The sequence below is a fragment of the Danio rerio genome, chromosome 20, assembly GCF_049306965.1.
Source record: "Danio rerio strain Tuebingen ecotype United States chromosome 20, GRCz12tu, whole genome shotgun sequence".
Taxonomy (NCBI): Eukaryota; Metazoa; Chordata; class Actinopteri; order Cypriniformes; family Danionidae; genus Danio; species Danio rerio.
The window spans coordinates 51,904,782-51,918,563 of record NC_133195.1 but is presented as its reverse complement, the minus strand read 5'-3'; the positions used below and the strand labels follow the sequence as shown (position 1 = coordinate 51,918,563).

Here is a 13,782-nt window from a genome sequence, read left to right as displayed (position 1 = left end):
GACTTCTCTATATATACGTCATCATTTTAATCCACTAAAAATGTTAATTAAAGTCACTTTGTTGCTCTTAACATTTCTGTAAAACCCTGCCCAATAATTGCAATCTTTGTTTCACCTCCTACTGATATAAGCATCATATTGACGTTATCGCTTTGGCCTCATTACTAGCTAGATGGCAAATATTGCTAAATTGAAAACCCTTGTGTGCTCCTTTAAATCAGTCCTGGTTTTTTTTTTTTTTTTTTTTTCTCATTTAGAAAAAATGAAATACTCCATCAGGGACTCTGCTAGTTTATTTTATAAAAAGTGGAGCCCAGTGATTTTCTTTTGTTGAGACCTTACCCCGTTCTACCCCTTAGCCCTTCCCCTTACCCAATTATCTTTAGCTAGAGCTAAGGGAAAAGGCTAGATAGCCCTTGAAACTGAGATTTTCCAGAACCACACTTGAAAATTTCCCAGAATACACCATCTACAACAGCAGCATCGCTGCACATGGAAGTCAGGAGATGCACATATTAGTGTTTTTTTGTCATGAATTTTTACAAAAAACAAGCACATGTTTTAATATATTCATAACCACGTTCATGTTTTGCCATCATGCTTTTTAAACACTGCTTAAATAAATTTTGCTATCTGTAATCTCTAATAGTAATCCTGTATGACAGTTCCACAGTCACTCTGAGGCTCGAATACCATGTCAGAAAAGTCTAGTGGCTGGGAATGAGCTTTGTACAGTGTCCGCTATAATGTTAATGTTGTTTTTGTGTGCAAATAGATGAATATGGTCATGGTGTAAATGCACAGTACAGTTACGATCTTATTGCCGCATTATGTTGTTATGATAACAAAATATACGCCGTCAGTGATTTCCTGAAGATTAATACCAAAAAATAGCACAACTGGAATAACTACAGCAGTCGCCATCGTCTGATCTCATGTGTAGCTAGAGATCATGATTACGTGACCAGGTGCTGTAGAGCTGTCCCAGTTCTTAGAGTGTGAAGGACTTAAAATTTTACCCCTGTTTCGAGGACTAAGGGGAAGGAATAAATAGAATTGCGATTAGGCCTGAGTTAAATCAACTTAAATCAACATGCCAGGCTATTATGGGTTGACTACATTTTTTTTATCTGTCATTCAACTGTAAAAAGTGATTAGTTGACTTTTATCGATTCAGCATCGATATCGCAATATGACCGTTCACAATAGTCACATCATAGGATATGCAATGTTGACTTTGCATTTTGTTGAATTAATTTTATTTTTAGAACTTTATTACTGTACCTGAATACTGTTAGACTAGTAAAACGACGAAACTGTTCAGTTGAATTGTGTTTTTCTTTATTGTATTAATGTGTGCTTGTAGATTGTATGCAGATGCTCTCCCATACAGAACAATCCCATGCAATCTGGTGAAATTGTATTCATACCACAATGTTGCAATGTTGTATTTCAGCCCTGCATAATCATAAAAGTTAAGTCAATTGTTGTACTTACTAAGTTGAATCAACTTGTTGCTTTTAAGGCGAGGGGTTTACTCACTTTTTAAAGTAAACTGAAGCCTAGTTTATACTTCTGCATTGAGTAATCTGCGTGAACCACAGCGCCTGTCTTCCGAGTAGCCATGCATTTATACTTCTGCGTGCTGTTTGTGTTCCTCTGCAGTAACACTTCTGAATCTCTTGCTTGCAGTAGGTTTTTATGTTCCTCTGTGTTGTTTCTTCGCTGGTGTTTTGTTTTTACTGAACGCTACCATAACGTACAAGTGGCTCAAACTTGTTTATTCAGAGGCGGAAACCGGCGGAAGTATAAATGCACGGCTACGCGCAAGACATGCGCCGTGGGTCACACCAATCTCTCGACGCAGAAGTATAAACCAGGCTTTAAGCTGCTGTTTTGGTGTATATTGCTTTATTGTTGCTTGTTGTTTTAATTGAACAATGCTGGATTTAACTACCGCTCTAATCTGATTGTCAAATTTAAGTCAAACTTTACCCCTAAACATGTGGTTGTATAGGCTTAATATGCTGAGCGCTAATATATTTCATATCCTAAAGTGCTTGATTAGTTTGATCAGGTGTGTTTAATTAGCGTTGGAACTAAACTGTGCTGAGCAGCAGCCCTCCAGGAACAGAGTTTGACACCTGTGAGCTATAGGGTCTGCTTGTTTTGACAAATAATTTAAAGTATGCGGCTAAGAAATTGCTTGTTTTTGATGGGGCAAGTGCGTTTTTATTTCTGCTAGGCCATTAAAAGGAAATCCTTAGCGTTTAGCCCTGTTTAAGTCTGAAATGTTATTCTTCATGGTCTTAAAAAGGTGTTAAGTTTTTAATTTGTTTCTAAAACACCTCTTTTTTTGTGTCTTAGGGCTTCAATTCTGGACGTGGGTATGGATTGCCTCCAGCCTCACGAAGATACAACTGGAACTAAGCTCAGTCTGATAAGGAAAAAAAATGCAACTTATTTTCTATTCCAAGCAAACATTGTCTCCTTTTTTTGGCCTGTTGATTTGTAAACTTTTTTTTTTTTTCTCTCATTGTTTTACTGATCAAATGTTCTTATGTATTAACTTTTAAGAATATGCTGTAAAGCTTATGAAATACACATGAGACAAGCCTGATTTTGAGATTTTTATTTTATTTCGTGTGTGTGTGTGTGTGTGTGTGTGTGTGTGTGTGTGTGTGTGTGTGTGTGTGTGTGTGTGCGCATATTTTAGGTTTTCATTTGATTCTCAATTTTGATGCAGATCAGTTTATAAAAACTCCTAATTCGTTACTGTGTCAGTTTGTGTAGTGTGTTAATCTTTAAATGAATATTCATAGCTTATCTCTTGGTGATTATAGATGCAGATCAACAACAATGAGAGTGTTTAAAGGAGTCTTGAATTAATTAATTGGTTAAACAATAATAGTAATAGATATGGCTGGCACGTGTGAATATCATGAGTAAATCTGCTCCTGTTTAAGTAGAGCTACACTTTTGAGTTTATTAACATTTTGAAATGTGTATATATAATTTACAGTTTGATTTCAATGATGATATACATTTTAGGTCAAATCTAAATGCGCATTTCATTTTTTTTTATTGCTACTCGTTAAAGTTTTTGTATTTTAGGCTTTAATGCCCATTTATTTTAATTGTTTCCATGCCTTACATTAAAATTGGATTAAACGATGCAAAAACAACTTTAATTCACAACACATTCTCTATTAGGCTAATATTTTGTTGACATTTTTTCCTTATGTTATTATGTTGTTGTTAAATGTAGATTTAGCGGGGCAAAAAGTTGACATTTCTCAAGGTTTAAGACTTTTGCTGAAGCTTCCTTAAGACTTCTTTGTTTTAGTTTCGTAAATTGTGAAACAAACTTTGATTTCCTGATTAAATGTTTGATTAAAACACATTTTAAGAACGTTTAAAAAAATCCGAGTCACTTATTTTTGGTTGAAACTGCCGCGAAATATTTGTTTCGCTCAAACGGAGACGTAATAAGCTAGATATCTTTGCTATGGAACAGACAAACGTGGATATTTGAGTCCCTAAACTGAATTGCTGACCTATTTTACAATCTTAATTACGTTATTTAAACTATTTAACAACAGCTTTTAATGCCTTAAAATTCCCTTCGGTCTGGATTCTAATAACCAAGGGTGTAGATTCGCTCTTGACATTGGTGGGGATATACATCCCTAGAGGACATGCATTGAACAGCACAAATTCTGTTTCGCCCTTTTAAAATATTACTAAAGTACTTAATGATATAAAATAAACACTTAATAAAATTAACAATCGTGTCCCATGCTGTAAAAGTCAATTTACATGATTTTACTGCAGTCCGAGCGGAGGAATGAATGTAGAGAAATTTAGAGAGGTGTGTGATGCAGTTTCGCTGTTTTATCTCGATTGTTTTTCATAGGCACATAGGCCATAATCAAACAGAATTTTAATTAATTGCACTGCCTTGGTTGATAGTATTAAGATGAACCAGCAGCGACCTTGGTGCACGTGTAGGTTAGGAGTTGAAGGAGCATTACTTTATTTTAAAGTCGATTAAATTATAGGGACATTTCAGTAATTGTTTGATATTCGTAGGTACACGTGCCCTTCGTCCATGCCAATTCTACACCCTTGCTAATAACTGGAAGTTGTAACTGTATATTAAAGTATATTGTAAAGGGTGTAGAATTTGAGACGGAGGGGACATGTCCCCCATAATATCTAACAATTACTGAAATATCCCTACCAATAATTTAATCAACTTCAAAGTAGTCTGATGCTCCTTCAACTCTTAACCTACACGTGCACCAAGTCAAGTTTGCTGCTAGTTCACCGTAGTACTATTAACCAAGGCAGTGCAATTAATTAAAATTCAGTTTCGATTTTGGCCTCCATGATTAAGAAAAGCAATAATCAAGATAAAGCAGTTCTGCATCACACACCTCTCTAAATTTCTCTGTTCACACCTCCTCAAGGCCCTACTGCAGTAAAATCATGTAACTTGACTTCTGCAGCATGGGACGGGATTGTTATTTGTATTAAGTGTTTATTTATATTTTTAAGTATGTTATTCGTGTTTTTAAAAGCTCGAAACAGAATGTGTGCTGTTCATGCGCTTTAGGGATGTGTGTCCGTCCCTACCAATGACGAGAGCGAATCTGAGCCCTTGGTATTTTTACTCTAACTACACTGCAAAAAAAGAGAAGAAATATGATAAATAATTCCTGACAGCATATGTTTTAGCTCATTGTAACTTTTTAAACTTAGTTAATCATGTTCTTAATTGTGTAAGTTGCGCAAGCTGTTTTAAGTCAGTTTAACAAGTTCAATGGACTCATACGGTTTAATTTAATTCAGCTTAATTTAAGACAACCATGATTTTTTACAGTGTGTAAGTACTGAATTAACTATGAACAGAGGCCTATCAGTCCCCTCCATTTTAGAGAAAAACCATGTAGAAACGGGTAATAAATAATAAATGAACGTAAACTTTTGGATCTCATACAACTGCCCCTCCCACCACTTTAAAATATCCGCTACGCCCCTTGCTGGCAGTATTTGCACTAATTATATTAATAATAATTTCTAATAGACCAATAATTCAAAGAATGATGAATATAACTGCCGCTTGTTTGCTCCGTCACACTGTGTCGAACAAAACAGCTGTTTTTTCGCATTTGCAGCACTCATATTTATTGTTTGTCATTAAACTTACAAAAAAAAAAAACTCCAGGAAAGCATTCTTTGTGCAGTGTTAAATATTTACACAAAACATTTCTTCATCTAGGCCTACATCTTTTTTATTATGATTTATTATTATTATTTTACAAAGCATCAGGAAAAGATGTCTGATTAATGGCATCACACTAGACTAGTCTTCATCACACATCCCCTCGCTCAAACACACACACTCATGCGCGTGAAGGGTTTTAGTTGGTGTGATTTCACCAAGTAGGACGTTCCTGGATTAACATTTAAGGTTGATCCTGAAACATCGTATTCAGTCAATCAGATTAAATGGATGCTTTTACAGTTTGCTACACGTAGTTGTATTTTGCTGCTTTATCGAACTACTTGCATAAAATGAGTTGCAACAACACAATGCTTCTGTGTTGTTTGTGGGGAGACAATTTTGTTCAATTCACATGCATTGGTAAAAACGTTAAAAGTCAGGCCTAAATTAATCGATTTGTGTTGGGACAACATGAAGGAATTGTGCGGAAACCAGCATTTCTTTACACTAATATAGACCATTTCAATGTGGTGTAGCATTAGCCTATGAACATTTCCTGCTTCTTATCAAACTATTTCTTAATTGTAACGAGGCAATTCAACCATAGATTAATGTTAAAACAGCTATCATAACATTTTCAATGTGTGTCTCGTTTGGATTCTCTGAAGCGACAGAAATTAAAAATGTAAAACAGGACGTTGGGACCATTGATGTGTGGACCTTATCATAGTCTATAGGCTTGCAGTTAGGGTTATGAACATTTATTGCCGTCAAACTATTAATTCACTCTACATTTAGGGAATAATTTACAGTTAGAGGCACACTCAAAATGACTTTTTTTACTGTTTGCTTAAACTTATTTAAAATTAGTTGAAACACAATTAATTACACTAAAATGTTTTATGTTAAGTCCACTTAACGTTTTTTTTTTAAATTAACTTAATCGATTTGAGTTGGGACAACATGAATGAATTGTGCGGAACCAAGCCTTTTTTTACACACTAAAAATGCTTGGTTCCACACGGTTACTTCATGTTGTCCCAACACAAATAAATTACGTTAACTTAATTATTTTATATTCAATCCACTTAAATATGTAAAAACGATCAAGTCTTCTCCAAAAAAACCCCAAAATAATTGTGTTTCAACTTATTTTAAATTAGTTTAAACAAGCAACAAATGTCATTTTATTTTCAGTGCAACATTTCCTGCTTATCAAACTATTCCATAACTGTAACGAGGGATTTCAATCATAGCTTAATGTTAAAACAGCTATCATAACATCAATGTGTGTCTCGTTTGCATTCTCGGAAGCTATAGAAATTAAAAATGTAAAACCAACAGGACGTGAGACCATTGTTTATGTTTACCTAGGCTACCTCAAAATGGTCTATAGGCTCACAGTTATCCAGTTATCGTTCTGTTTTTAGGGAATAATTTACAGTTATATGTACACTAAAAATAATTTTACTGCTTGCTCAACGTAATGAAAATGTGTTGAAAACAATTAAACGACATCGTTTTTTAAGTGGACTTAACATGGGACAACATGAATGATGTGTGCGGAACACAGCATTTCTTTACACTAATATAGGCTCACAGATATGGTTATGAACAATCATTGTCATCCAACTATTAATCCGCTCTGATTTTAAGGAATACTATACAGTTCGGTTTGAGGTGCACTCAAAAGACTTTGACTGCTCAATCGACTTATTTAAAATGAGTTGAAGCAACACAATCCAACCCAAACTGTTTTATATTCAGTCCACTTAAATGTGTACGTTAACAATTACTTTATGTTGGACAACATGAAGCAATTGTGTGAAACCCTGCATTTTTAAGAGTAGGAATTAGCGATTAGGCCACATGAATGATGTTCCATGATCAACGATAGATGTTAATAACGATCGTAATCTACTTGTAAAAATCACACCCACCAAGTTTTTTTTTTCATTCAGTCAATAATGATTTAAACTCACAAATCCGTATACAATTCACGTCAAAGAGGCTCCTGCACCAAAAAGCAAGTGCGTAAAATAAAAAAACAATTCTTTAAAAAAAGGTCTTTGTGGAAATGCACATATCTCCGTCCGTCGGTTGATTAAAAATGAGGATTTTTTTTGTTGTTGTTGTAGTTTGTGAAATATCACCATGTTCTGCCGTACAGCAGGTTGGAGCTCACCATGCTGCTCGTGTACTCGATGAGCGCGGCGTCAGTCTGAGAGAGGCCGCCCATCAGAGGCGGACTAGGCGACATTTCCTCCAGATCCTCGGCTGAAGCTAAAGTCTCGCTGCCCAGGACGCTTTGCACCTGTTGATGGATCGGCGTCGGCGTGCCGGAGCCGTTCTGACACGGTTTACCGTCCTTAACAAGCACAGGCACGGCCACGCGCCTTGGCGACTGCTGCGCGCACATGTTCCCGCTGTCCTGCTGCTGGGACGCTTTATCCTTCGCCTCCCGCTTCATTTTGTACCTGTGGTTCTGGAACCAGATCTTGACCTGCGTCGGGGTTAGATGGATCATGCTGGCCAAATGTTCCCTCTCCGGGGCCGACAGGTATTTTTGCTGCTTGAAGCGGCGCTCCAGCTCGTATACCTGCGCTTGGGAGAAAAGCACGCGCCGTTTCCTGCGCGGCGCCGCGTGTAGAGTTACCATAGATTTACTGGCGTCCATTCCCGGTAACGTGCCCATGTTCATGCCCGCCGAGGGACCCATAAACCTGGAGACTTTAGAGAACAAGAAGATTAATATCAGTGCATGCATGATTAGGCAAACTTAAACTATTACGCGGTGCTTTTGGAAGGTAATTAAAAGCAGCCTGTACTCAAATTAATGGATGTACAATTACATTAAATGCATAAGATAGTATCCAATAACATACAAAAGGAGCTTAAAGTGGTAATTCATAACACAAAGTTTATTTGTATAGCACTTTTCACAGTAACTATTGTTTCAAATCTGCTTTACAATCATCAGTTGCGTTGCAATCAAATTCAGTAAAGTTAAGGTTATTAGTTGCCATACCTTTATTAATTACTAATAACCTGAACTAACTAGCTAGTAACTAATAACTTTTTAACAGTTAAAGTTAGTATAAACAATTAACTTGCAGTTATGTAGCATACAGGTGATGCCTTTGTGTACATGTCAATCGGTGCTCTTTGGGAAGGAATTCTTTAAGGTATGCAAACAAATAATCAGTCCAATGCATTTGAAAAAAATGTGGATTTTTTTTTAACCTTCATGGATTGCCTATTTAGTAAAATGAAAGCAGTGGACTGATTATTTGTTGGATAAATTGTTCGATATTTGTTTTATTTGCACAATAAAACCCGCTGTTGTCGTAGCCCAGTATTATTGGGTCAAATATGGACAAATAGAAGGTTGGTTAACCCAGTGGTTAGCTTTGTCTATATGTGACACTTCGATCTATTTTAGTGTACCAAGTGCTTAAAGGATGTATGAAAAAAATGTGCACGTATATGTAGACTGCACATTTTATAAATGCAAGTGGAAATACAAATGAGAGAGAATAATCTTTTTAAAAGATACAAACAAAAATAGAATTAAATAGGGGAATCTATCCTGATATCAATCTATATTTGGTAAAATATTAAAACCAGCCTTGGAGTTTAATGAAATGTTACATTTTATGCTACTATTTAGTTGTTTAACTCAGCAGTTGGGCTTGTTCATAATACATGCATTATTAGAGTGATCTAAATATGTATTCTGACATAAACTTGCTTTCAAAAACAGATTTTACAAATAATTACAAAGTGCCAAGAAGTCCCAATTCCACAAATAACTACAAAGATATTGCAACTAGTCGAATTAAACGTATGGTTTAAAAAACATCTCGTAAAAACCTTCTCAAGCGACATATTTTTATTGTTTAACTTTGACAAACTATCCATCCTTCCATCCATTCAATTCATGTTTATTTATACAGCGCTTTTACAATGTAAATTGTGTCAAAGCAGCTTAGCATAGAAGTTTTAGTAAATATATCTGTCTGTCTGTGTCTATCTAAAGTACCTATATGATCATATCATATCTTGTATAAGACCTTAAAAAGGTTATATATGCGCACATGACCGTTTGAAAGTATGTAAACAAATAACAGATGCATGTAAAGTAACAAACAATTGTAAATAATTATAAATAATAGACGAATGTAAGTTAGCATTCTAAATCTCTATAATCATGAGTGCGCTCCTCTGACTCACTTGTCCGCGTGTAAACAAATAACAGATGCATGAAAAATAATTATCATGAACAATAGTAAATTACTAATTTACGAATGCGTATACAAAAAAAGAGTTACGCAAGTAAAATTTAATCTAAAGGTCTAAACTTGTGTGCGTAACAACGAATGAGTCCATGCGCTCATCTGACTCTTATGTAAACAAACAACAGATGCATGTAAAATAATAAACAATTGTACAGAATAAATATATAGGCTAATTGATGAATGTATTTAAAAACAAAAAATAAGGTAAATTATAATTTAATGCTTTAAACTTGTATGCGTAATAAGTCCATGTGATCACCTAACTCACTTGTCTCTGTAAACAAATAACAGATGCATGTAAAATAGTATTATTACTAAACAAGTGTAAATAATAGAATAGTATTTGACGAATGTATGTAGCCTAATAATAAAAAATAAGTTAAATTCCAATCTCAAGCGCTAAACTTGAGTGCGTAACCGAATGAGTGCATGCTCATCTGACTCGTCCCTACGTAAACAAATAGCAGATGCATGTAAAATAATAATAAACAATTGTAAATTATAATTTTCCCAGTCCTGGGTTGCGGCTGGAAGGGCATCCGCTGCGTAAAACTTATGCCGGAATATTTGGCGGTTCAATCCGCTGTGCCGACTCCTGATAAATAAGGGAATAAGCTGAAGGAAAACGAATGAATATAAATAATAATATATAATTGACAAATGCATGCAATAATTGACAATAAATACATGAAATTCTAATCTAAAGCGATCTAAACGTGTCTGCGCATTGACCGAACGAGTGCACGCGCTCATCCCACTCACTTGTTGGGTATCTCGGCTCCGGGTTCGAGCCGTACCAAGCCGTGGCCGTGGCGCCGTTTCTCATGCTCTCCTGGTAGGATGGCAGGTCCCCCATTGCACCGATAGTCCCGTTGCAATATCCGCCCATGGTGCTATGCGAGAACTGCGAGTGCGGCATGTGGTACGCGTTATGGCTCATGCTGTGCTGCTGCAAATTAGCCTGAGACACCTGACTCTGTCGATATAGAGGAGACGCCAGGCTCGCGCTGCTCTCCATGGCTGCAAACTTCTTGAAGGTCTCCTCGATCGGGCTCAAAATATCGCTCACTGAGAAAGGCGTTGAGTGTTTGGGGCTCAAGGACATGGTTCAGCCCGCGAGCAGGTTTGCTGAAGCTGCCACAAGCCCGTGGATGTGCGCGTGGTCCGCCGTGCGTAACCGCGTACTCTGAGGTCCGAATGTGCGCCCTTGGAGGAAGAGGCGAGTCCTGGACGCTCTTATTTCTGCCTTATTCCCGTCGGTCTGCTGGTTTACGACAAACTCAAGGGGCGGAGCATCGAACCCAACGAGCCATTGACATCCTAGTAATTGAAGAAATACTCACGGAGCGAAAGATACGCTAAGAATGCCATCAGAACGGCTCCGCTCGCAAATTTGTACCATTTTGAGCTTCCAAGTGCCGTCAGCTCCTTTTTTTTCTTTTCTTCTTTTTTTGCATCAATCTATCTAAGCTTTCGCATTATGATAAGTGGCGCTCACGATCTGAATTCTCCTCCAAACGTCGGAGATTTCTCTGTGTATAAACTTGAGAGCTCTGGCTGACATGTAATGCACCAGAATCGGACGGTCAGGTTGTACAATTTCACTGATGGTAGCATGATTTATAATGGTTTTGCAGGAGCATACGATGTTTATTTGGTTTGAGATTATACCAATCCATCAGTATACGTGTGGAGCTATTACTCGCGCACAAATGTCAAACAGTTATGGATCAGAATCATTTTAAAACAGTTTAAACTAATCTACAATTAAATTTAAATGTAAATTATAAATGCGTATTTGTTTTTATTCTGTTTAAGTTGCAAGTATATTGAGCAAGTGGCATTTTAGTAGCCTATGCAAATGGGGAACCCTTTAACCCAGAATATAAAGTCAGAGGGCATGGCCAAAAAACACAAAACAGTCTTCTGTTTCCAGCTCCTCATTTCGCAACGTGTAACTCCCGTTAACTGTTTAACTCCTGTTAAAAGATCGAGGGAAAAAGAAAAGCGTTTAAATTCTGAAGATTTCTATTTCCCGCGTTTTTTTGTGTGTGTGTGTGTCGGATGTAAAAGTAATCAAAGGCAGAGGAACGAACTGAAAGCTCACCAGGTAATACACTTTTGATACATAAGTAGCTAAGGCGATATAATAGGCTTTATTTTGGCAAATTCCCTAAAAACAAATAGTGCTTTGCAGGATGTTTTCCTAGCAGGTCAGAAATGTTTATTCAAATTCATTCGTGAATCGTGATAATTTGCATATCGAATGTTTTTGTACATAAAAATCTTTAACATTGCCGCGTTTGTTATTTAAATTAGCAAGAAGATTGTGCGCAAACTATTCAACCCAGAACAGTGATTATTTTTCGAAAACGAACAGTTTTTACCCCATGCAACTTGGTCTATATATATTAAGCTGTGTTTGCGTTAATAAATTAGATTCAGAAAAGGGAATATTTTAATTGTTTCGTGAATAATGAGACAAGCATGCATCAGGTTTCTTAAAAGCATTCACAATTGCTTTGCAAATAATGTCACGAAGCATTTGGAAAGAGCGGTCGATATAATGGAACGTACAACAACAATTAACACGATACAAATATTAATAGCAACAGTTAATATTATGATAATTAAATGTTTCATTAATTCGAGCAGATCCATGTTTTTTAGGCTGATGTGAGAAACCACGTTTTAATTTTAGCAGACATTTTAAAACGAATTATTAGACTCTAAATAAAGTGCTCGTTTATTTCAACCCAATTCTGGGTGCGATGCGGACTAACTCAACTGCTGGGTTAATTTTTAGAATTAAATTAATAGGACTATATTTATTCGAATGTTAGGGCTAATCCATATTTTAGCCAATTTGGGTTTAAAAAACACGTCGAGCTTAATTATATCATTATCTAATTCGATAATGACCTCAGTCGTTACAACTTAACTCAGTTTTATTTCTAGAGCACTTTCAACCAACCACAATGGGTACCAAAGTGCTGTACATATAAACACAAATGCAAACAAGCAAGGAGCTAAAATACATATGATTGAATACACATGATTAAAAGCTAAATAAAACCAGTGTGTTTTCAGTGACCTCTGAAACGACTCCAAAGTAGGAGATGTTCTTAAGGAGAAGTCTTGGAGCTGCTACTGAAAAGCTATATCAAGTGATCATGAAACAGTCGAAGAGAGTCGATCCTTGGAGCGTAGAGATCTCACGGGTTGATGTATTTTAATTAGCTCAGAAACAATAAAACACCAATGAAAATATTTTGTGCACAATTAGATCGTAATAGAGTAATTTAATATTTATATCCGCGAACAAAGCACAAAACAACAGCATTGTCTTTTATTTTTTCCTGCAAATCCTCCAGGTGTGCATATGGCAGCGCGGCGCTCTCGAGGACGCGCATTCCAGCCTGTGATGAGGTGAAAGGTCCAACGCAAGTGACAGAGCACTTAAACAGCCTTTCTTCTGCTGTCTCCCGCAATTAATGTTATTGAAGGACTGAAATGATGCTAATAGTTAGGCAGAAAGCCTCTGGCTGCGTGGAAACACATGTATCTGGGTAGTTTACTGCTGCATTATAATTGGAATGGCGTTTAATAAAATATCCAAGTTGAAAAGATAATCTGGAGAATTCCCTGCTGTGATTTTTTTTAATGAGGTAAGGTCCGATGATAATAAAATCATTAGCCTATCTAGCTGCATGTTTCTTTTTTGTGAGAGGATTTGCTTGAACTTAAAAAGATTTGAACTGAGCTGTAGGCCTATCGGTTCTTTGACACGGTTTTCTTATTATATAAATTTATTTCTAACTAAATGTCTTAGCTATAACTTATTATTTAATTTTTTTCTCTCTGAATATATGGTATTAATCATTTGTGTAAATATGCTTGCGAAAAGACTAACAGGAAGGCTCGAAATTGAATGCATGACATGCTTTCGACAAAATAAATTAAAATATGGGAAATTATTTATCACAATTTAATTTTCTGATACTTTAGATTAAATTTTTTATAAGTTGCATGGATATATGCATAAATATACATAGGACAAATATAGAGAACGGTAAATGCATTAATTTCCACTTGCATTTTAGACAGGTCATTTGAAAAGTGATCTTACAACTTATTTTTTCGTCGGGATTTTTTTTCAGCTTTCGTTTTGTCAGAATAAAAGCCAATTAATCTGTCTTTATCAAAAGATAAACATTAGACGATCGAAATAATTAGCATCTCGGATGAAATCAA

At 36.1% G+C, this 13,782-nt stretch overlaps 2 protein-coding genes and 1 long non-coding RNA gene across 5 annotated transcripts in view; 2 read left to right on the top strand and 1 right to left on the bottom strand.

Moving 5' to 3' along the window:
• Positions 1-3,424, top strand: part of xrn2 (5'-3' exoribonuclease 2) — an 88,187-nt gene extending 84,763 nt beyond the window's left edge. For 2 of the 3 annotated variants that reach the window (XM_005160875.6, XM_073932159.1), the window contains one exon: positions 2,368-2,620. In XM_005160875.6, the coding sequence (XP_005160932.1) occupies positions 2,368-2,430 (63 nt within the window). In that variant the 3' untranslated portion in view covers positions 2,431-2,620. 3 annotated transcript variants of the gene reach the window in all.
• A 3,762-nt stretch (positions 3,425-7,186) lies between these two features.
• On the bottom strand, positions 7,187-10,667 carry nkx2.4b (NK2 homeobox 4b). The gene is given in 2 exon segments (NM_131589.1): positions 7,187-7,960; positions 10,291-10,667. Coding segments are annotated over 2 exon segments (924 nt in total). The 5' UTR covers positions 10,634-10,667; the 3' UTR covers positions 7,187-7,379.
• Positions 10,668-11,584: 917 nt separating this feature from the next.
• On the top strand, positions 11,585-13,160 carry LOC141379474 (uncharacterized). The gene is made up of 2 exons (XR_012396231.1): positions 11,585-11,638; positions 12,903-13,160. It is a non-coding gene; the product is annotated as an uncharacterized lncRNA (long non-coding RNA).
• The last annotated feature ends 622 nt before the right edge of the window (positions 13,161-13,782 follow it).